Source organism: Callithrix jacchus, chromosome X (genome assembly GCF_049354715.1).
Source record: "Callithrix jacchus isolate 240 chromosome X, calJac240_pri, whole genome shotgun sequence".
Classification (NCBI taxonomy): domain Eukaryota; kingdom Metazoa; phylum Chordata; class Mammalia; order Primates; family Cebidae; genus Callithrix; species Callithrix jacchus.
In genome coordinates, this window is record NC_133524.1 from 103279670 (window position 1) to 103302882 (window position 23213).

Genomic DNA, 23213 nt, shown 5'->3' on the forward strand with positions numbered 1-23213 from the left:
ACCTGTAGCTTTTTACTTTCCTGGCAGCCTGATGCCTGTTTGTCTAGTTTGCTGACTCTTGGCCCAGTCAGACTCCTGATATCTCTGTTTGTCTTGTTCGTTCATTTATTCTTTCACCAGCCCTTGGCACACACTGCAATCTCCCCATCCCAGCAATTTTCACAGACCTGTTGACCCTATAGCATATGTGTCCTAATGCTGCTAGTGTCCAGTGTATTACTGAATTAAAACAGAGTTTGAAATAAAGGAGGCAATGAAATAAACAAAGTTGCATATACATCTGGAAGAACTAAAAATTTTAAACTGTAAATGTTAAAAATTAAACTTTAAGCAGTCTTTTTTAGAGTAAAACACATGGGACACAAAAATTAATGGAATGCAGCAACTCACAGGTATCAATCAACAAATACCTGAGTGCCTGGCATGGGCAAGGCACTATACTTGAAAGGATTTCTAGCCACTGAAACCTGTTTGCCTTCCAATGAATAAACAAGGTAACAGAGGATATCCCTTAGGGAGCCTGCTAAGAAAAAAAAAAGAAATTAGAAGGAAAAAAAGCAGTAGAATTCGTTCTACTAACGCCATAGCAATTAAACTTACAGATCTTAACTTACTCCCAGCTGAACTGGTTGATAGCATATTTCAGCAGGGCTTGGAAAACCAGTTTAGTGTTTTAGATAAACTGAGAGGTGACTTTCAGCCTTGTCATGTGCGATTCCCCAGAGTCCAGTTCCTCATTCCAATCCACTCCATGTTTATGAAAATGCATTAGCTGCAAGGAGTAAGAGGAAAAAAAATGTACTGCAGGAAGTTATCCAATCCTAATAAGTTGACATGTAGAATAAAGTTGATGGTGTTATTTATTACAAAGGTAGTCCTGGTTAAGGGTTACATGTGTGTACAGTTGGAGGAGGGGCAGGCAAAGGGGAATGTAGATAACTAAAGTGAAATAGAGCTGATGTATTCAGAGCTTATGTTGCAGGAGGTGAGATCAGTTACCTACGTGCAACTGAAATTTCAAACTTCTCTTTAGCAGGGATGTGAGTGGACAATGGTGACTGATAGCTGGAAATATCAGCAGACATCTTAAATTTTATGTTCAAATGAATGAGCAATGAACCAGGAGAATAAGTCCAGGTTTTTTTGGCTCCTTGCAATTTTTACCTTTTTACATAAAATTACAGCATCTTTTTCAATGAACGCCTATGTGACTGTGACTTATTACAATGAAACCAGCAACTACACTGCAACAGAGACATGTGAATGTGGTGTTTATGGATTAGCTTCACCAGTGGCTAATGCTATGGGGGTGGTAGGCATCCCTAAGAACAATAACTACCAAGCCTGTGACCACAACACTAGGTTTACTACTACTAAGAAGCCCTGGATTGCGCTGATAGAAAGAGGTAATTGTACATTTTCAGAAAAAATTCAAACAGCAGGCAGAAGAAATGCTGATGCTGTTGTGATTTACAATGCTCCAGAGACTGGCAATCAGACAATACAGATGGCAAATTTTGGTAAGTAATAATTGATTCACGAAGAGGGTTAATGTCTGTGTTTATCTTAGAATGATATTTCCATCTAGAACTGCTCTAGGCTCTGGGCAACCATGTTGTAAAATAACTTGACTTTAAATTTTCTTGCCTAGCACTACTTGGAATTACTTTATTATTATTCAATATTTTAATTAATTTGTTCCAAAGACAGTAGCAATTCATGAAGTGATTCCTATTAGCTTTCATATTTTCTAGCAATACATGTTTCCTCAGTGGGTATTATATTATGAATTGCTTTTTAATAAACTGTGCCTTTACCGCTAAACATTTAAAAAAATAATTTCATTATTAATTTGCACCTTTCAGTTTGATTCATTTTCTCCCACAAGAGGGATTGTATATTTTCAAGTATGTGAAATTGCAAAACAGTTTCACTATAATTAAACAATAGCCTATTGTAAGGGTGTAAAATGTTACAGAAATGAAGATTTGACTGTACTGTATGCTTGTAAGATTTGTTCACTGAGGATAGGCATGTGTGTTTTTTCCAGACTAGATTTGGTCCAAGGACAAAATGAATAATTTCAATCAAGGCAAGAGCTGACAGTAGACGAATGCAATATTTTGATAATTGGTGTTATCACTGTCAAATTTGTCCTCTAAGAAAATTAATGCAAAGTAAATTAAGCAGATTTTAGAATTATGAAAAGGAGAAAATCAAACTTATGTTAAGAATAGTATGGTGCTTGGAACGTTCCAAGTTGTACACGTACAATATGGCAGTTTAGTACTAATATTTAAAAACCAAACTGCTTATCTCACAGAACATCAAAAAAACAGGTAAGATAATCTTCAATAGTACAAAATTATAGTATATGTAACAAAACTCTATATGCTACCTTTTGTGACACATCCTGGACATTGCAAGAGCTTAGACATTCACATTTTATGTTATTTTCTAGCAAAGAGCGTTTCATAAGCATTCCCTGCCTGTTCCCATGTTTTTAAGAGTAAATTTCATTTTGTAGAAAGAAAGTAATGCTATTTTCTGATAAAACTTAGGAATTTAATCTGTTCTAAGGAAACTACTTGCTATGCATTTAAACTTAGAGATCCTGAATACTCTAGGTTTCCTTTTGCATGCACACATTCTACTTATACATTCTCTTGCTATTTTTAAAATATAAATAGTATCAAACTAAATAATAGTCCTATTTTCAAAACTTTCTTTGCAACCTGCATTAGGGACTAATATATAGTAGAATCTAGGTACCCTGCCAGTAAATATGAAATATTTACCAAAGATCACCCACAGTAAATCTCTCCAAAAAAAAAAAAAACATGCATAGTCATTTGAATATGTGCCTCTGAACAGAGTTTTTAAAAGGAGGAAGTTGGACTTATTATTCAATATATGCCTCCAATATAGCCAAAGACATGTGATCAAAGATATTTTTAAAGAGAAAAAGCTACAGTATTGCACCTGTTTCAAAGCAAACAGGTTGAAAAAGATACTGTAATAGTTAACATTTATTTGCATTTACTATATGTCAGGCACTGTTATAGGGTGTTTATTTTATTTAATGAATGTTTTCTTTAACATATAATTATATCAACCACAAACAATTAAAACTAAATTTGGAGTTTTGCCATTTTAAGATCTGCCAACTAGTGTGCTATTGGATTTCTTCCTTCCTAGAAATTTCCCTTACATAAAAACTATTCAGTGATACAGTTGACAAACATAAGGAAGTAAGTGTGGATATGAAAACTAGTTGAGCAGACACTAGATCATTAAAGACTGCCATTATTTTATGCCAACATTTTGTTTGTTGTTACTGACTTTTCATTCGTGTTTTGTTTCATTTTGACACAGAGGGTGGGGGAAATCGTCCTATAATAAAGCTCACCACTTCACCTTCTGTCATCTCGTCTTGCATGACCTCTAAAAACCACCTTTTCAGAAAATCACACTGTAGCCCCCTCAGGCCCTTGTACCCTTCTTCTCTTCCCTGATTCCTCCTTCCTCTTCATTTCTTCAGTCCCATTTTCCTGTACTAGGCCTTACTAAGCACTTCCACAATGCTGGGTCTCTTTTCTTCTTTCCGATGTCAATGCTCTCCAGCCAAAGACCACTAACAACAGATTTGTAGTCTAAAAAGTTTGATGTATTACTTGTTGCAGCAATTGGAAGAACACACACCGTGGAAAACCGTGGGGCATCCTAGTAAGAGGGTGTTAACGAGGTCTTGCAGGATTTGGGCTTGCCTTAGTGTTTTGGGGGGAGAGTTGAAGGAAGGTGGCTGTTAACCAACCATTCTAGTTTGCTTGAGATTGAAAGTTTCTTGGGATGTGGGACTCTCGGTGTTAAACCAGAAAATTCTTGGTAAAACTATGACAAGTTGGTCACCCTAGCTGGCTTTGTTCTGAACTTGGAGGCTGCCAGTAAGTTGAGGTGATTCTGTGTTTACTTTTTTAAATAAATCTTTTTTATAAGTGGGGAAGACTAGCTCATGGCTAAAGCTGTATTTGGTAAAGAAGCAATCGTTACCTTTTTTAGCCAGAATAGAAAGATATTTGGTAGTTACCCTTATTAGGCAGAATAGAGAGATATTTGGTAATTTTTGTGGCTTTGGACACTGTCCATATGTCTGTGTTCAGACCTGACTATGGAGTAGTCTTTTTTGTTTGATTGTTTTGATCCATCATGGTCACAGATTGACCTTCTCTAATGTTGATGTTCTGTGAGGTGTTTTATATTAAACAAGAAAATGTCAAGGTTTAATTGAGAGTGCCAGGCTAGGTCGTAAATATCAGAGGCAGCTTGTCTCTTTCTCACTAACAATCTACGTCACCCACCCTCCACATTCTTTTACATTTCTGTGCCTTCCCATGCCCTATAAGTTGCCTTCAAGGGACCTGAGAAGCCTAAGGGGTGCTTCTGCACCCTTTACCTCACATGGTTTCAGGATTTAAATACAGAATGTCCTTACTCTTGGGTCCAATCTATTTACAACTTCCCTACTAACAGTGTTCTTTTTCTGAAGGGGATAATTTCAGTCTGAGAATAGCTTTCACTGAGGAAGAATAATGTATAGCCTAATACTTGGAGGTAAACTTTTAAGTCAGTTTCCCATTGAGCTGTGTCCAATAGCAGTTTCCCAATTTGCTCTTGGATTTCTCCTTTGGGTTATATTCTACATTGGTGAATATATGTGTATCCATCTATACACAAACATATATGTATGTATACATATATTTTCATATTCTAGCTTACCAAAAAGAATAATAGGATTTTGACTTGGCATTTTGATGAGGTGGGAAATAGAAGGATATGCTTCTCACCTTCTCAAGTAAGTATGTAACATCCTAACAGTCTTTTCCAAAAACTGTATACAAGGCCATTTGGTTCTATTCTAATGATACAGGAAAATTCAGGACTCCTGAGTTATCCAAGAAAAAGACCCAAAACATGTTAAGTACTTGCTTGCTGAGCAGACAGCTTAAGTTTAATTTGCTATTTTTAGGTAAAATGCCTTAAAAATGCTTAGATTTGGATGTAGTTTATGTCAGCAAGGTCAGTAATTTGGGAGGGATAAAATGGTTTTTACTTTTTGTCATTTCAGCCATGTCCAACGAAGTGTATTAGAGTGAGGTTTGCAGCATTCAGAATCCCCAAAACTCAACGATTCCAGAGTGGTGAAGCTCATGAAAAGGAATGGTTTAATTATAGCAGCAAACTCACAGGCTTTTTAAAAATGTTTTTCTAGAAGTAAAAGGGAAAATAAAATCATGGTATATAAATGAAGTCAGAAGATGACAAAAACTTCAGTAAGACTTTAACTCGGATATGTACACAAAGAAGAGCTTAATTCAAGAAAACTGATCGGTTCCATTTCAAATGAGCCTCAAATCTGTCTAGTTCTGTGCATCTCCAACACACCACTCATTCTATCTTAGACCTCTATAATAGCTTTCTAATTGATTTCCCTCCCTCTCTTCTCCTCTTCCAAACCCAATCCCCTACTGTAAGCCAAAGTGGTTTTCTGGAGAAAATAAATCCCACCCTGTTTAAAATCCTTCCGTGGCTTCCCATGACACTCAAAGGAAATCCAAACTTCTTTCCAAGACTTTATCCAGCTCTGAATCATCTGGGCTACTCCTGTGACTTCATTTCCTCTCACTCCCTCCTCTCCTACTCACTGAGCTCTTGCCACACTGGATTCCTTTCAGTGCCCCAATTCCACTAAACACTTCCCTGCAAGACAGCCTGAAAGTAACCCTTGATACCTCCCTGATCTTTAATTTCACATCTCATTAAACATAAAGTTCTCTTAATCCTACCTCCAATCATCTCTTAAGTCCATGCACTTTCTCACTTCTGCTGCCTCCATCCAAGCCTGGGCCAGTATCATCCTTCACCTGGATCACTGCAATAGCTTTTCAATTGTCCTCTCTGTTATTCTCGCCCCTCTGTAGCACATAGCAGCCAGAGTGATCCTGTGAAAAATGTTATTTCATCCCAATTAGAATAAAATCCATGTCCTGAACCCAGGCCTACAAGGTTTGATGCTAATCACATACAATCAGACCTTATGCTATGCCCTTCTCCACAGCATTACCATGCCTCAGCCACTTGGGTCTTCTCTCTATATCTTAACTAGGATAAATAAGTGCAAGCTTTTATACTTTCTGCCTCCGCTGCCTGAGTCAATTCTCCTTCAGTTTTTCACATAACAGCTGCCTTGAAAATATAACCATGTCTATCTACTACCACCAGTCTAGTGCAGGCTACTGCCAGCTCTCTCATTGACTACTGCAAATAGCCTCAAAACTGGGCTTGCTGCTTCTACCCAAACTACCTTGTATATACCCTAAACAGAAGCCAGAGTGATCTAAAAATATAGGTCGATCACATCAGTCCTCTTCTCAAGGCTCCCCAGTGACTTTCCATTGTTCTTCAAATAAAGTCTAAACTTATCAGGCCTAAAAGGACTTGCATGATCTGGCCTCTTCCTATCTCTCCAACCTAATAGTCTACTCTTTCCCTTTCCCTCATAATGCTTCAACCACTGTGATCTTTGGACATTTTCTCCAACATGTGAAGTTTTTTCCACATGGGATGCTTTTATTTTATTTTATTATTTTATTTTTTTAGACGGAGTTTCGCTCTTGTTACCCAGGCTGGAGTGCAATGGCGCGATCTCGTCTCACCGCAACCTCTGCCTCCTGGGTTCGGGCAATTCTCCTGCCTCAGCCTCTTGAGTAGCTGGGATTACAGGCATGCGCCACCATGCCCAGTTAATTTTTGTATTTTTAGTAGAAACGGGGTTTCACCATGTTGACCAGGATGGTCTCGATCTCTTGACCTCGTGATCCGCCCGCCTCGGCCTCCCAAAGTGCTGGGATTACAGGCTTGAGCCACCACGTCCGGCCCCCACATGGGATGCGTTTTACTTGCTTTGCTCTCTCTCACCACCATCATTATCATTCATAACAGGTATTCCATATTCCAGTTTAGATGTTTCTTCTAACGGGTCTCCCTTGACCTTATCCATATTATTTTCTATCAAAACCTGCTGCTCATGCTTGTTTAAATCTCTTTTAATGTATCTTGTCCTTTTTAAAATTTATTTATTTTTAAAATTTATTTTATTTTATTTTATTTATTTATTTACTTGTTTGTTTATTGAGACAGGCTCTTGCTCTGTCACCCAGGCTGGAGTGCAGTAGTATAAACACAGCTCAAATTGAAGTCTCAAATTCCCTGGGCCCAAGCAATCCTCCTGTCTCAGCCTCCCAATTAGCTGGGACCACAGGCATGTGCCACCACACCAGGCTATTTTATTTTATTTTATTAGAGATGGGGGTCTCACTGGGTTGCTCAGGATGGTCTCGAACTCCAGTGTCAAGCAATCCGTCTGCCTCGACATCCCAAACTGCTGAGATTACAGGCATGAGCGAACACACTTGGCCTAATTATTTATTTATTTATTATTTGTCTCTCCCACTAGATTGTAAGTTCCAGGAGGACAGAGACCACATCTGCCATGTTTGCCATTACATCCACTGTACTGAGCTTAGTGCATGGTCTTCACTGTTTGCTGAATGAATAAAAGTTTAAGAAACTACAAAGAAATTCTCTTTAAGTTATGAAAAGATGGACAGGTTTAAATGAAATTTGGTAAATTCAGCAAACTATTACATTTTAAATCGTTTTTATTTTTGCTGATACAAGTAATAAATGAGTAGTTCCTCCTATAAAAAATACTAACAATATAATCAGAGTCTCCCCTTGACTACCACCCCCAATTCCAGCACCCTTCCAAGACATAACTATTGCTGTTCATTCAGTATGGAACCTTTGAGACTTTTTCTATTCACTTTCGCATATATATATATACTGAAAACACATAGTCATTTTGGTTTTATTTTTACCATTAACAAAGTTATTCTGTAGCTTGCTTCAGCTACTCAACAATAGAAACTGGAGTTATGTTCATGTCAGTAAATTTAGATTTAAATCAAATTTGTTCTTTTAACTATTGCATACACACACAGAATTTATTTAACCACTCCCCTAGTAATGAACATTTGTGTTTTTTTCAGTGCTGCTCTTTTACAAACAATACTTCAATTAACATAATTATTGCTGATACATAAGAAAGTTGTTGATATTGATTATGTATCACTATTGTTGGCCTTGCATCTGACCACCTTATTGAACTCCTGTTAATTCATCCATTGATTCTCTTGAAATTTCAAGATAAGTGATCACTTTCTCTAGAAAGTTTTGCTTCTTCTTTTATGCTAATTATACCTCTTAATTTTCCCAGTGGTCTTATTCCATTATATAGGACTACAATAGTGGTAACAGTATACATTCTTAACTTTACTAAAAAGTTCTTAACTTTACTAAAAAGTGCTCCCACTGTTCTATCATTGAGTATGTTATTTGATAGAAGCTTCTGGGAGATACCCTTCATTAAGTTTCAGGACTTCAGTAAGGCTTTTGAATTTTGTTATTCTTATTGGTAAGCTAGAATATAAATATATATATATATATATGCATATATGTTTGTGTGTAGATAGATAGAGGTAATAGACACCATTGTAGGCTATGATCTAAAAGGAAAACCTAATCATTTTCTGTTAGCTTGGAAGAAATAATAAAGTGGTATACAGAAGTAATAGGTGATCTCCATAAATTAGGTCTAGAAAGAAGAAACAATGGATAAAAGGGACAATTTTTGTTTTTCTCTGCAATATAGTTTTATTAGTGCCCTGGATAAAAGAATCAAAAAGAGATTTCATTGCATTTACATATGATTCCAAGTTGAGTGTCAAGTTGTAAAACACAAACAAAAAGTAAAAGATCTTGACAAATCAGGAAAATTATTTATTAAGAACATAATGAAGTTCCATGGTGAATAGTAAAAAATAATAAATGTGGAAATATATAAAATAGAAGTATATGGGCAAAAAATATGGGTTTCTAAGCAAAATATTTGACAACTACATTGTACCACAAGTCAAATAGAGAATGACACAGTTATTTTTAAAACTAAGATGATCATGGGATGTATTTGTACGTATATAACATGTTAGGTCTGGAAAATAAGTCAGCTATACTTGGAATTCATGAATCTCTGCAAACATTATAAGCTTTTGTTTTACCTGGCTTACAACAACAAATGATTTTAGTACCTCTTGCATGCTTTTGCACAAATGCCCAAGTGCCCGCCTCTCCTAAATACAGGCACATACAAACACAATTGCATAAAAATGTATGTTTATAAGGAAATCAAGATATAGTACCTCTGGGGACCGGTTTCCGGATAAAAACAAAATGAGTGAATTTACTGTGATCCCTTTCAATTACATTTCATGTACCTTTTCTCCATTTAAAAATCAAAGAACATTTTGAAAGCATCTAAACAGGTGCTATTTGTTCATTAATATATCCTTGGCTTAACTCTTGGCCTCTTCCTCATAAATTTTTAATGTTTCATTTATTATATTATGATTTGCTGTTTGGACATAGATTTCCCTCGAAATTACTCGCAATTATTAGAAAAGAGTGTGTGTGTAAATACACACAGAACAATGCCTGAGCAAGATTGTATAAAGTAGGCTACTTGCTCTTGAGTACTCTCTCTCTGCCTTTCTCATTTCAGCAGTCCTCAGTTCCTGAGTGCCCTTACCCCAGCTTTCCTTCTTCCTTCATTTAAGAGTACATTCAATAGGCAGCAAGGACATCATATAAACAAATTATATCTGTTTCTGTCTAAACTTGCATGTTTTATGTCCTACTTATTTAGAAAACTCTTCAATATTCAGGTGTTTTTTTGATAAAGTTGGGGGAGGGATTTTAATTGTGGCACCTGGAAACAACACACCTTAAGAGAAAAACAAAACAGATTTCTTCCGGTGATATCAGGACCTTTGACAGAACTTTGGAAGAGTGAATTCCAGGAGATGATTTCAGAGTGTCCCTCGTTACATAATGCAAGCAACAACCTATTCCATCTATGCTCAGGACCTGCTTTGAGCACATAAATATTCAACAGTATAGTAATGTTAATTGTAATGTAAATATTTAACAATATAGTAATGTTAACTGTAACTTTTTAGAGTTTTCGATGTATATCATATTTTTATCTAAATTTTTAATGACATATATTATCAGCATGACCAAACTAATGGCTTTGATATGCAATGATAGTAACACAAAGTAGTTAAATAATTTCATCTCTAGCAATAATCAATACACTGACATCTCCTCTGTGAGGAGAACAAATAAAGAGAAATGAAAATTTGCTTAATAGTTCACTTGCTTTCCATTTATATTTTAAGTGGCTATCTCAGCATCATTTCTCATAATAAATTGGAGCTCTTTATTTCTTTCAGTAATGTACCTGTTAAAATATGTGTTTTTCCTTCCCCTTTATGAGGACAGTTTTTAATAGTAAGTACTCTGTTAGCTATGTGCCAGGCATTCTTCTAAGTGTAATCATCCCAACAACTCCTACGAGTATCTCCATTTTATATATAAGAAAACTGAGGCACAGAGAGATTGGTTAATTTTGCCATGATCATACACCTAGTGCATTTCAAAGTTGAGGTTTGAAACCTAATATCCTAATAAATAAGAGTCTGTGCTCTGAAGCACTATACAATAATACTTCTCTAGTGAGCATATACTATGGAAGACACTGTAAAGAAAAATGGTACAAAAATATTATCATTGCCCTCAAGGAGGGAAATGTAGTCGGGGGATAAATATTTATACAAGTCATAAAAGGCAGAATAGAAATGTTAAGCTTATTGGAACTGAAACAGTTAAGAAATTGTAAAGGTCACAGTGTTGGAACATAGAAGGTGATAGCAGAGAAGTTCAAAGACCACTACTGGGAATATGAAAGTGAGAGAGTTATAGGATAACCAATCAGAAAGTGGGATATTTCTGTTAGGATTTCAGAGGTTTAGCAATCAGGATGCTGATAATATCCAGAGTATGGCCATGGAATTGGGGTCAATAAAGTGAAATGGAGACGAAAATTCCTGAAGTTGAATCACGCTGAAGTCAGAATGTTGGATGATGTAAGGATTTGGGGGTGAAAAGGATGTCTGTGATCCAAATGATAATGTCTTCAATAAATGCAGGGAATTGACTGGGAGGTTGGTCCATGGGCAAGCAGGGAGGATAGTAATAGAGAGTGTTAAAACAAAATGCTTGGAGTCTCCAAGAAGCAGGTTTTTTATTCATAAGAGTGGGGGAGTAGTCTGGAAAGAATAATGTGAGAGTGAAGAGACTCCTATGCCTTGAAATATGTGGGGCACGAACAGATGAGCTACCTGTACTGAAAATATCTGAAGGAGAAGTCATGTCTTCATAATAAGATAGCTTTTGGTTGAGTCAGGAACCACAGGGAACCCACAGTGAAGAGAAGACGAGGAAAGTATACAAGTTAAATATGTGTCATGTAACCAGAGATCTAGAAGACACAATGGAAACTTTGGGGAGAGGAGAAGTAGAAGAAAGTAATGATCAGTAGAGAGGAGTACAGAAGTAAATAGTAAGCAAATGAGTTTCCATTTGGGGCACAAGCTAAGGATGAAATGAATATGAGACCAGGTGGCAATAATGTAAAGATTTGAAACGAAATTCTGGAGTAAATTTGTCTCAGGCAAGTATGGGACTTGGTTTATCAATGTAAAAGGCTAGCATTGTATATGAAATGTAAGAGCATACAAGGGAGCAGGCAGTCTTGAAGGAGCTGGGAAGGGCAGAGCTGAACAGATTAAGGATGAAAATGTGAATGAATTTAAATCAGAAGGGTTTGTTCCTAGAGCTATGATTGTAGATCACAGGGATGGAGAAGTATGTCAATGTTTGGGCAGGGAGGGAGGGTACACTGGAGAGTAACAGGTGCTAAATGAGCTGAATATAAAACTAACCTGCCCTAGGGTTCCAAATGGAACTGCTTTATAGTCTTAATCCATGTACAAGTTGGTACTTGACTTGAGTGTCACCTGGGTATCTGGAGGATGTTGCATAAAAATAGGAAATCATTATAAAGAACAAGCACATGAAAAATTCTTTGGGGCCATTTTAATAAATCAAATGACTGGAAAATGATCTCTTATGACTAATGTTAATTACTTATCTGCATTGATAAGATTAGGATTTTAGTAAAAACTGGTAGAAACTTAGTGAAGGCCTTAGGATGTCAAAATTGCAATCATTAAATACCTGGATACCCTGCATTCCAGAATTGAATTAAATCCAATCGACATTTATTTGTGTATATTTTTAGCTTTCAAACAGAAATGTAAATTGAGTTCTTTTCCTCAAAGCAGTCAATTCAGCAGCAGAAGAGAAGTGCAGAATCAGTCAAATGCTTGATATTATTTTAGTTCTAAATATGTCAGCATGGACCGAATAACCATTTTTCAGAAATAATTTTTCCACTGATTTTTTTTAGCCTCATATAGGATGCAGCCAACATCTAAATGCTCAGTAACTTATGTATAGCAACATTAGCTGCAGTTGGAGGCCATAGTGGTTACATCTGAGAAATGCAGCATCATTTCAACCATACAAACAGGCAAACACTCTTAGAAAATTCGTTTTGTAAAAAAGCTAGGATAAGCAAAATGACTATATTTACCAAAGGGATTTGTGAGGGTTTCTTGCAACAGAACTCAGAGATAGGTGGGTAAATCACATTTTGGTTAAAGGAAGGTATATAATTTGATTGTTTCACAAGAATGCATCTTTCTCACCTGAAAGCTGCCTTTCGTTACCTCAACAAGGGCAGCTTAAAGAAGGCCTAAAGAGAAATACTAGGGCTCTAACCTGCTGCATTACCACATGATACCTCAATGGCCTGGGAGACAAGGGGTGACGAGAAGCCCTAGGGTCTGAAGCCCTGGGGTGCTATTCATTCTTGTTTACTTGTCCATAGCCTTAGCCAAGGATAGCTTTGCAGTGTGGCTAGGAGGAAATCTGTTAGGGAGAGCAAGTTCTGGCTGACTTGGGTTTTCTAACTCAAGAATAAGAGAAGGCCAAAAAAATGTGATTTTTTTTCATCTAAAAAGCAAGGGTTTACTTACTTATTAATTCAAGAAGAATCTACTAAGAGTCAACTATTTGTCCTCTCAAGTTTTAAATTTCATAGTTCTATCTCTGAACCTTCAAGCATGCATGGCTTCTACCAAAAGCAGTGAGATGTAGTAGTGATTCAAGGCATGGGCTTTGTAGGAGGATAGAACTGGGTTTGAATCCCAGATCTGCTGTTTGTTTTCTAGATCTTGGACTAGTTACTTAACCACTCTGAATTTCAGTCTTCTGACATCAGTCATCTCATCTATAAAATGGGAATACTAGCACTACTACTTTAAATGGCAAAAGATGTACAGGATCTGATAAGAAATCAGAGTATGTGGTACTACCTTGTATAGGGTGGTCGTAAGGATTAAATTAGATAATGCATATAAAGAAGGCACTTTGCACAACGTCTGTTCTATAGTAGACAGTAAAAACTATGGCAGTAGCAAGATGATGCTCATGAAGTCATCCTTATTTTTGGTTCACTCTTCCTCTTCTTCACCTATCAACGTCTCTTTCTCATTTTAAACCATTGGACAAAAATGTGTGTCCTACAAGTCTTTTTTGGCTAACAGTTTATCCTGATCTTTCCTTTACCTGGCACATATTCAAAATTTACATACATAGTTTGGTTCATGCTAATTTTGCTTTTTTGTCTTTTTTATGTATTCTTATATATTCATTTGTATAATTCCTGAATTCCTAATTATCGTAGAATAATAGATTCATAGATTAAACACAAAAGAATATAACATCTCCATGTACTCCAGGAATCCCTAAAACCCTGTCCACTGGTCATTCATTTACTACTTGGGCACTTTCAGAGACAGAGACTTCATCATCTCGCAAGGCAGTTCAGTTCATTGCTGAACAGCTCAAGTTTTTAGAAACTTATTTTTCAAACTATGCCAGAATGTGCTTTCCTCTAACTTTCACAGATTTTTCCTTGTTGTGCCTTCCTGAACAATATAGGACATATTTGAAGTTGTCTTCTATTTATTTTATATCATCCAATCAATTCCCAATCAGTGGTATTGATTCGTTGGTTTTTTTTAACTAATGGTAGAATTTCAATGTTTTGACCACTAAAATAAGAACAAATAGATAATTTTTAAAATTTTTCTGTTCGGCGGGATGGGGATACTCCATCTGCTTTTTGAGGATGACTTTACTTTTATGTCTTGGAGAAGGATTTAGGGGCCAGTCATCTGTGCAATGTGGGTTTTTTGAGTCTCAGGAGTCCCCTGCCCACCAATATTCTCCTCCTTATTAATATGCTGTCTAAATTTTCATCCTTCACTAAAACAGCATTCCTTCGGGTTTTAAAAGCCATAGGGTCTTAGAGTTCTTTTAAAAAATCACATGGTCCCAGGAAAAATAACACCAACTGAAAAGTACTGATACCTTAGCAGGAATTAATTCATTGATGGCAATCTGAGTGTAAAATAGCAGATTTGATTGAGGTGTGATCTGGAAGCAGTACAAGACTAAAGAACATCCAGGGACTTTGTTTCATTCATACCGGGCCCTCATTGATGGATGAATAAATGAGAGTATGAAAATGATTGAATGAGGCTGGAAAAGTGAGTATCTATCCCCCTAAACAAATATTACCTACTTCGTAACTCTTTCTAGAGCCATTTAAGTGTGATAACACCAGAAAGATTGGGATTCCTTCGCTTAATGACACCATGCTGACTTTTAACAGAGTACTCTTTTAATCTCTGTCTGTTCTCCCTGCTGCTATTTGATGTCTCATCTTTAGCTGGCAGTTGGAGACATGACTTCTTTGTTAGGCTGCTTCTATATAAAGCTCTGGCAGTGGGAACTGCCTAGATTACCAACAGTGATTCACACAGCAACATAAAGTGCTTACACCCACACAGGGTCATGGAGTGAAGGAACCAGATACCAGTTCAGATCTTTTTTCACTGCACAATATTGTAGAAGTAGTTAACATTACTTTCCACTTATCTACATAAGCTATTGTAGATGTAGTGATCTCCATCATACTATGTGAATTTGAGTAGAGTATTAAAAACCTCATTAATTCTTACCAGTGTTTAAGTTTAAAATGTGGTGTTAGCACTTAGAGGAGTGAGGAGATTATTAAGTGCCTTCAGAGAATAGGAACTCTTTAAGTATTATATAGAACCAACTGTTTCCTGCAAACAATCTTTGCCTATTCAATAAAGCAGATCCAGCAATGCTTCTCTTCAGCATCATTTTAGTAGTGATTCATTTGTGTTGTTGAATTAGTTGAAAATAATAAAGCTGCATTTTGTATATTTTTAAAACTTTGAGAGGAAGGCCTACTTGACAGCAGGTTTCTTAACAATGAAAAGTTTATTAAAATACATAAAATGCCTGTTTTGAGACTATACAGTAAGGTAATCAAAGCTAATGAAATATAGAAATCTGCTTCAAAGATCAATGTAAGTGATTTTAATTAATAGTTCAGTTACTTCTATGCAAATTAATACTTCCTAAAGCACCAGAAAAATTGTGGGTTTTTTTTCACAGTGAAGAGCTTATATATAATATGAATTTCCTTTATCATGGATTAAGTACTAGTCATTCTCCAAAATAATGAAATATTATTATATTCTATAATTCCAGTTATAGAACTTACCAACTTCAAGGAAGTCTGATTAGTATAGTTTCACTCTATTTGTAAAATAATAGTGAGAGTAGGGTTCTATTTCCTTTATTCTGTATGCTCAGACTGTACTTCTGACAATGAAAAATGTTATATCTAAAAGAATATTCCTATTGCTCATTTGTGGATATTGTTCACATTGTTGGATATCCTATTAATGCTTCTCTGAAGAAATAGATGTTCACAGTCCATTAATCCTTGCTCTATAAATACCTAAAATGTTAGGAAAGTGATAAATATTGATAAAACTTGTCTCCTTCGAGCAATAATACATTATGAATCCTCTACTTAGGCTTCCATTTCACTGAATTGTGCCCTTTAACTGGAATTACATTTTTGTAATATGACGCTATGGTGATTTGGTTTTGTTTTATATTCATTTGGAACATTTTTCTGTTACAATTTCTTTTTTTTTTTATTCTTTGAGACACAGTTTCTTTGCTCTGGTTCCACAGGCTGGAATGCAATGGCACGATTTCGGCTCACCACAACCTCTGCCTCCCGGATTCAAGCTATTCTCCTGCCTCAGCATCCCGAGTAGCTGGGATTACAGGCATGCACCACCACACCTGGCTAATTTTGTATTTTTACTAGAGACAGGGTTTCTCTATGTTGATCAGGATGGTCTCAATCTCCCAACCTCAGGTAATCTGCCCTCCTTAGCCTCCCAAAAGTGCTGAGATTATAGGCATGAGCCACCACACCCAGCCTGCTATAACTTCTTATGAGAATGTTTTTATTTCCGTACAGTAAGATCTTAGAGATAGTTTATATTTTTTAGAAAGGCTTCCTCAATCACATATTCTATTTGTACTTTACGGAAAGCAAATAGTACTCAGAATAGAAGGGTAATTTAAGACTTTTACCTTCAGCCAAACAAAATGGCAAAAACAAACAAACACTCCAATGTCCTAAATTTACTTTCATATCAATTTTAATTACTGCGTGAATTGTATGCTGATTTCTGAGAGGCTAAACAGTAAAGTACCATATTCTACTGAAATAAGAAAATAATAGATAATCTCAATTCCTTTAATATGGTTGTTTTCCTGACTCTGAGTCTGTTTCACCCTAGTCTTTGATATACCACGAGCATTTGTTACGAACAAAAGGAAAGCAATGAAGACATACACAACAAAAGGCAAATTTCTAGTCCTCCAAGCACTACTTTTGCACCTGTTATTATAAATTCTGTTAAAATGGTGTAAACAATTATGGATAATATAATCAACTACAACTGATTGAGGATATTGACTTAAATGAGTCAGAAGAATTTTCAGTTAGATAAAATTAATACCTTTTGGAGTTTCAGGGGTATCAAAAGCTGATCTGGCTGGGCACTGTGACTCACACCTGTAATCCCACCACTTTGGGAGGTTGAGGCGGGCAGATCACTAGAGGTCAGGAGTATGAGACCAGCCTCGCCAACAAGGTGAAACTCTGTCTCTAATCAAATACAAAAATTAGCAGGGCATGGTAGCAGGGGCCTGTAATCCCAGCTTCTGGAGAGGCTGAGGCAGGAGAATTGCTTCAACCTAGGAGGCAGAGGTTGCAGTGAGCTGAGATCATGCTACTGTACTCCAGCCTGGGCAAGACTTCATCTAAAAAAAAAAAAAAAAAAAAAGACTGATCTGGGTGTTTAGGAAGAAATTCACAAATAAAATAGCCTGCTATATTCCAGCCAATTTTATTTTTTGTGTGTCTGTTGGCACTGGAAGATGTGGAAATAATAGTCTCTCTAGGTTAGGTCTAGTTTTGTGATTTGCCTCTTCCGAAGCCATAAGCAGGAATATGTGGTCATCTGAAATGTGACTTACGTGTGTACAATGTATGCAACTGAACTGTGGACAACCCCATTTGACAGTGAAGGAAATTGGTGGGAAAATATTTCCTGAATATTTGCTACTTTACCATGCAGAATGTTGAAAAATATTTTGATCCACAGCAAATATAGAAATAATTTTTGCGGTGGGCATTGAACAGTGAGAACACATGGACACAGGGAGAGGAGCATCACACACTGGGATCTGTCGGGGAAGGGGAAATAGGGGAGGGACAGCGGCAAGTGGGGAGGTGGGGAGAGATAGCATGGGGAGAAATGCCAGATATAGGTGATGGGGAGGAAGGCAGCAAATCACACTGTCATGTGTGTACCTATGCAACAATCTTGCATGTTCTTCACATGTACCCCAAAACCTAAAATGATATTTTTAAAAAAAGAATTTGAATTAAAGAAAAAGAAAAAAAAAGAAATAATTTTTGATGAAAAAAACCACTGAATCGAATTCCTCAGTCTCAAAGCACCCACTTAATTTATAGGAAGATATGCTTATTTACAGGGGCCGGCCTCTCTCCCCGCTTACCCACTGCCTAGCCCCGTGGGAGGGGAGGTTTGGAGTGAAAATGCACTTCGCAAACCCTGCAAAAATCTGGAATTAGTATCCACTCCTTCACAGATATCCTCTTGTGGCTGGTAGAATTATTTAGTTGGTTTACATATTTATGGAGCTATCACCTGACAGTAAGATCATTTTGTTTCATAAAACACAGGGGAATTCCTAAGCACATAACAAAGTTTTCATTTATTTGGGCCTAGACAGTATTTTAAATCTTCCTTTAAAACTAGGTAAGTGAGCCAGACTTATCCATACCAAAAAAACTTGTGAATTTGTATTTAGGATTTATTCATTGCATGTTATAGTTACAGTGGAATTCCTTTTCTCAACCCACTGTACAACTGGATGACACAGTGTTTTTTTGTTCCAATCTTACAAAAGAAAGGCCCAGTAGAGGGCATGTTGAACATCTTTATGACTAATTCAAAAACCTCAGTACTTGTCTCAAGCATATTTAAATGATAACCTGTTTTTATTTTGATTTTTTTCATATTTTTAAATTTTTATTTTACATTCTAGGATACATGTGAAGGACATGCCGGTTTGGGTAACTTGTTATATTGGCATCTGAAATCAAATTTCCAATGTCTTCTGACACCATATGGCAATTGTTTCAATTAAGAGAACACCAAGACACTCAGCCAAGGTCAGCCAAATTGATTTAAATAAAACAAAAATCAATCTAATTGATTATTTTAAAACTAACCATCTTGAAGACGTGAATAAATTCCCAGAATGAATAAGATCAGTAAGTTCATAGAATCCTTTTAGTGGCTACATGCTCATGGGAGTAAGGTGACATACAGAATACAAATATGATAAGTTTTGCCATTAATTTAATTAGCTGCATGTGGCTAGCCCACTGATAGTGTTTAAATCTCAGGTTAACTTTCTTTGATCACTCAGCATACTTCAGAGTCACGTCTTTATAGGTCTGAAGAGAATGCCTGCATAAAACATAAGATGAAAATGTGCTGAAAATGTGCTGAAGTTGGCATTTCAAAGCCAACTTTGAATGTCGTTTTTATTATCTACTCCTTTGTATTATCTACATCACTGTTTCCCATCTACTGGTATCTGTAACTGACCCAATTCCGTTTTAAAGAACAATAAGCAGCAACCCTGAAAAAACTATACCTTGCTTTAGGTGGAAAATGAAATTCAATTCAAAAAAGAAAAAAGTTAATTTTAACATCTGAAGAAGAAAGCCAGTAAAGCAAGGTTATTGTTATTGTTTTAAGAGTATAATTCTTAATTCTCCTAAGAGAAATATCATTAGAGCTTTGATAAATCACTAACACTTTCAGCATGAGCGCCTTCTATTCCTAAATATCTGACAAACTACAACGAATCAGAATGCTACATTTTGCAAGACACAAGTTCCCTTACATATTCTCCACATTTTTTCTGCCTACACATCTAAAATGTTACTCAACTCAGCTATTTTCCCCATTGTAGTATTTAAAATTTTGCTCTTCCCTCTTTCTATTTTAATAACCCATTGCCACAGTTAATATCAGACATGTTTACTAAAAGATATACTATTCGAACAAAGTGACTGAACATTCCACTTTTAACCAATTGTTTCGGTGTGATATAGATAAGCCTGATTCTTGACTATCTCCTAATTCTTCAAGTTATAAGTAGATTAAGTAGAGAATGTTACTTTCTTTTTCTTTTCTTTTCTTTTTTTTTCTTTTGAAATACAGTCTCGATCTGTGGCCCAGGCTGGAGTTCAGTGGCACTATCTAGGCTCACTGCAACCTCTGCCTCCTGGGTTCAAGTGATTCTCCTGCCTCAGCCTCCCGAGTAGCTGGAAGTGTAGGAACCCACCACCTTGTCCTTCTATTTTTTGTGTTTTATTAGAGATGGGTTTTCACCAGGTTGGACAGGCTGGTCTCGAACTCTGGAGTTCAGGTGGTCCCCCACCCCTGCTTTGGGCATCCAAATTGCTGGGATTACAGCTGTGAGCCACTGTCCCTGGCCTGATGAAGACAAGAAGAAGAAGAAAAGAAGAAGAGGAAGAAGAAGGAGGAGGAGGAGGAAGAGGAGGAGGAGAAGAAGAAGGGGAAGAGGAAGGGGAAGGGGAAGGGTAGGAGGAAGGAGAAGAAAATCTCAGCCAGGCTCAGTGGTTCACACCTGTAATCCCAGCACTTTGGGAAGTGGAGGCAGGTGAATTGCTTGCGCCCAGGAGTTGGGGACCAACATGGCCAAGAGGATGAAACCTCATCTCTACTAAAAATACAAAAATTAGCCAGACGTGGTGGCACAGGCTATAGTCCCAGCTACTCGGGAGACTGAGCGGGGAGAATTGCTTGAGCCTGCAAGATGGAGGTTGCAGTGAGCAGAGATCAGCCACTGCACTCCAGCCTGGGTGACAGAGCAAGACTTTGTCTCAAAAAATTCATTACTAGCAAATCTTATATTGAATGGTCTAGAGCAATGCTGTCCAGTAGAACATTTTACAGTGACACAAAATTCTATCTCTGTGGAATATGTAGCCACAAGCCACCTGTGGCTACTGAGTACTTGAAATATAGTTAATGCCACTGAAAAACTAAATTTTTAATATAAAAATGTAAATAACCACATGAGCCTATTGGCTACCATACTGAACAGTATAGCAGTATATGAACGTGAACATGGAGTTGTTGAATAACTCTCATAAGGTCTATAAACTCTTTGAAACTGTGCACAAAATTGTGTGTGTTCATTTATTTTGTACCTAGGTTGCATCACATTTTCAGAGGTAACTCTGACCTCAAAAAGGTTAAACACTACTGTAGCAAAAGTAGTTGCTCCTTTTTGAGCTTTATGTTTTGTGACAACAAATTTAAAGCTAGAAACACGGTGAATTTTCCAAATGCTTAAACAACAAAAAAATAATGATTTCCTAAAGTTGAATTCAAATAATGCATTATACAATTCTACAATCAACATGTATTCCTTTTTTAAAAAAAAAAACCTTTTATTTAAAAAATGTGGATTTACATGCAGTTGTTAGAAAAAGAAAAATCCTGTATACCCTTCATCCCTTTACCCAGTTTCTCCCAGTGGTATCAGCTTTAATAACGATAGTACATTATTACAACCAGGAAGTTGAAATTGATACAATCCACCCACCTTACTCAGATTTCACTAGTTTTACATGCAATTATATGCATGTTCTACACAATTTTATTGCATATATAGTTCGAATGACCACAGGTAAGATTCAGAACAGCTCCATTGTAACAGAGCTACCTCGTATTGTCCCTTTATAGCATAAAGGACCTCCATCCCATAATCCCTTATTAACTCTGGGCAACCACTAATCTGGTATTAGTATAATTTTATCATTTCAAAAAATGTTATTCAAATTGAATCTTATTTTATGTAAACTTTTTGGGATTGACTTTTTTCATTCAGTATAATTCTCGGAGGATTCATCCAGATTGTTGCATATATGAATAGCTCCTTTCTTTCTATGCTGAGTGATATTCCATGGTATGGATATACCAGTTTGTTTTACCATTCACTCACTGAAGGACATTTACGTTGTTTCCAAGTTTGGACAATTATGAATTAAGCTGCTATGAAAATTCGTGAACGGGTTTTTGTGAATGTAATTTTTCATTTTTCTGAGATAAAGGTCCATGACTGAAATTGGTGAGTTGAATGTTAGTTTTATAAGAAACTGCCAGACTGTTTTCCAGATTGGCCGTGCCATCTTACATTCCCATCAAAACATGTATGTATGATCCAGTTTCTCCACATCCTTGAAACATTTGGTGTAGACACATTTTTCTTTAAATTTTAGCCATTCTGGTAGGTATGCAGTGATATCACATTGTGGTTTTAATGCATTTCCCTAATAGCTAATGACATTTAACATCTTTTCATATGCTTATTTTCCATCTGTATATCCTCTTTGGTGAAATGTTTATTCATGTCTTTTATAATCAGAAACAAGCATCCAAAATAGGAAAAAGTTCTTTTTACATAGGAATTCAAGTAATCAGTGGATAATATGGTTTTATAAAAGAAAGAAATGTTGTTCAATTGGGATTTTTAAAATTGGCTATCTGGTAAGACAGATGCCCTAATATTAACTCTTACTTACCCCAGTGAAGATTTTTTTTGTAGAGGATTAGGAAAATAGGATCCAGGAAAAACACTTGCCTTCTGATACCTTGACTGTAGACAGAATTGAGAGAATACAACTGGAGATAAAAGAGAGCTTTTGGCAGGCATCAGATTCAATTGTTTCATGAATGCATTTTCTAGCCAAGTATCTGTAGTGCAGCTATTTTATGTCCTTTGTATGTTTTGGATATATTTAGATGTCGTTTGTTGCCTTGTTTTAGGAGTCCGAGCTGTGTACCCACCTGCACAGACAGCTGTCTGCTACAGTTTAGGCAGGGCAACAGAATTACCTGAAGGCTAACCTACTCTTCTCATAAAAGAGATTGAATAAAAAACCTGCAATGGCAGTTCACTGCCCAGTGAATCAAGACCAACTCTAAAATATGTTATTCAAGGTCAACAAAGCCCTAACCTACTTTTTCTGCTCAATATCTCACTACTCTTCCTCTTGTGCTCCAGCCAAATGAAAATACTGTTTCCCAAATCCACTGTGCTCTTTCCTGACTCTGAGCTTTTGTTCCTGCTGTATTCTTGACTGAAATACCTTTCCTCACCATTTGTGTCTATCAAAATCCCACCTATCCCTCAAGGCCCTGCCCAGATGTTACTTTCTCCATAAAACATCCCCGAATTCCTTGAGTCAGAGGCAAACATTCCTGCCTGTATTCTAGCACAGGACTTTGTACTCCCTCCCAGTACTTATCTCTCTGACCACACTTTTGTTTAAATGTCATGCCAATGCAATAACATGGATGAATCTCAACTGCATTTTGCTAAGTGAAAGAAGTCAGACACAAGAGGCTACATGTATATGACAATCCTGAAAAGGCAAAAACCACAGAGAAAGAAAACATGTGAGTAGTTACCAGGGATTAAAATTGGAAGGGGGCTTTGACTATAAAGGCATAGCATGAGGGAGA

General features: G+C 36.6%; 1 protein-coding gene across 1 annotated transcript in view; it reads left to right on the forward strand.

Moving 5' to 3' along the window:
• The first annotated feature begins 873 nt into the window (after positions 1-873).
• Positions 874-23213, forward strand: part of RNF128 (ring finger protein 128) — a 91213-nt gene continuing 68873 nt past the window's right edge. The window contains exon 1 of the mRNA XM_008989720.5: positions 874-1520. Coding sequence (XP_008987968.1) covers positions 1115-1520 — 406 coding nt within the window. The 5' untranslated portion in view covers positions 874-1114. The remainder of the gene's footprint in view (positions 1521-23213) is intronic.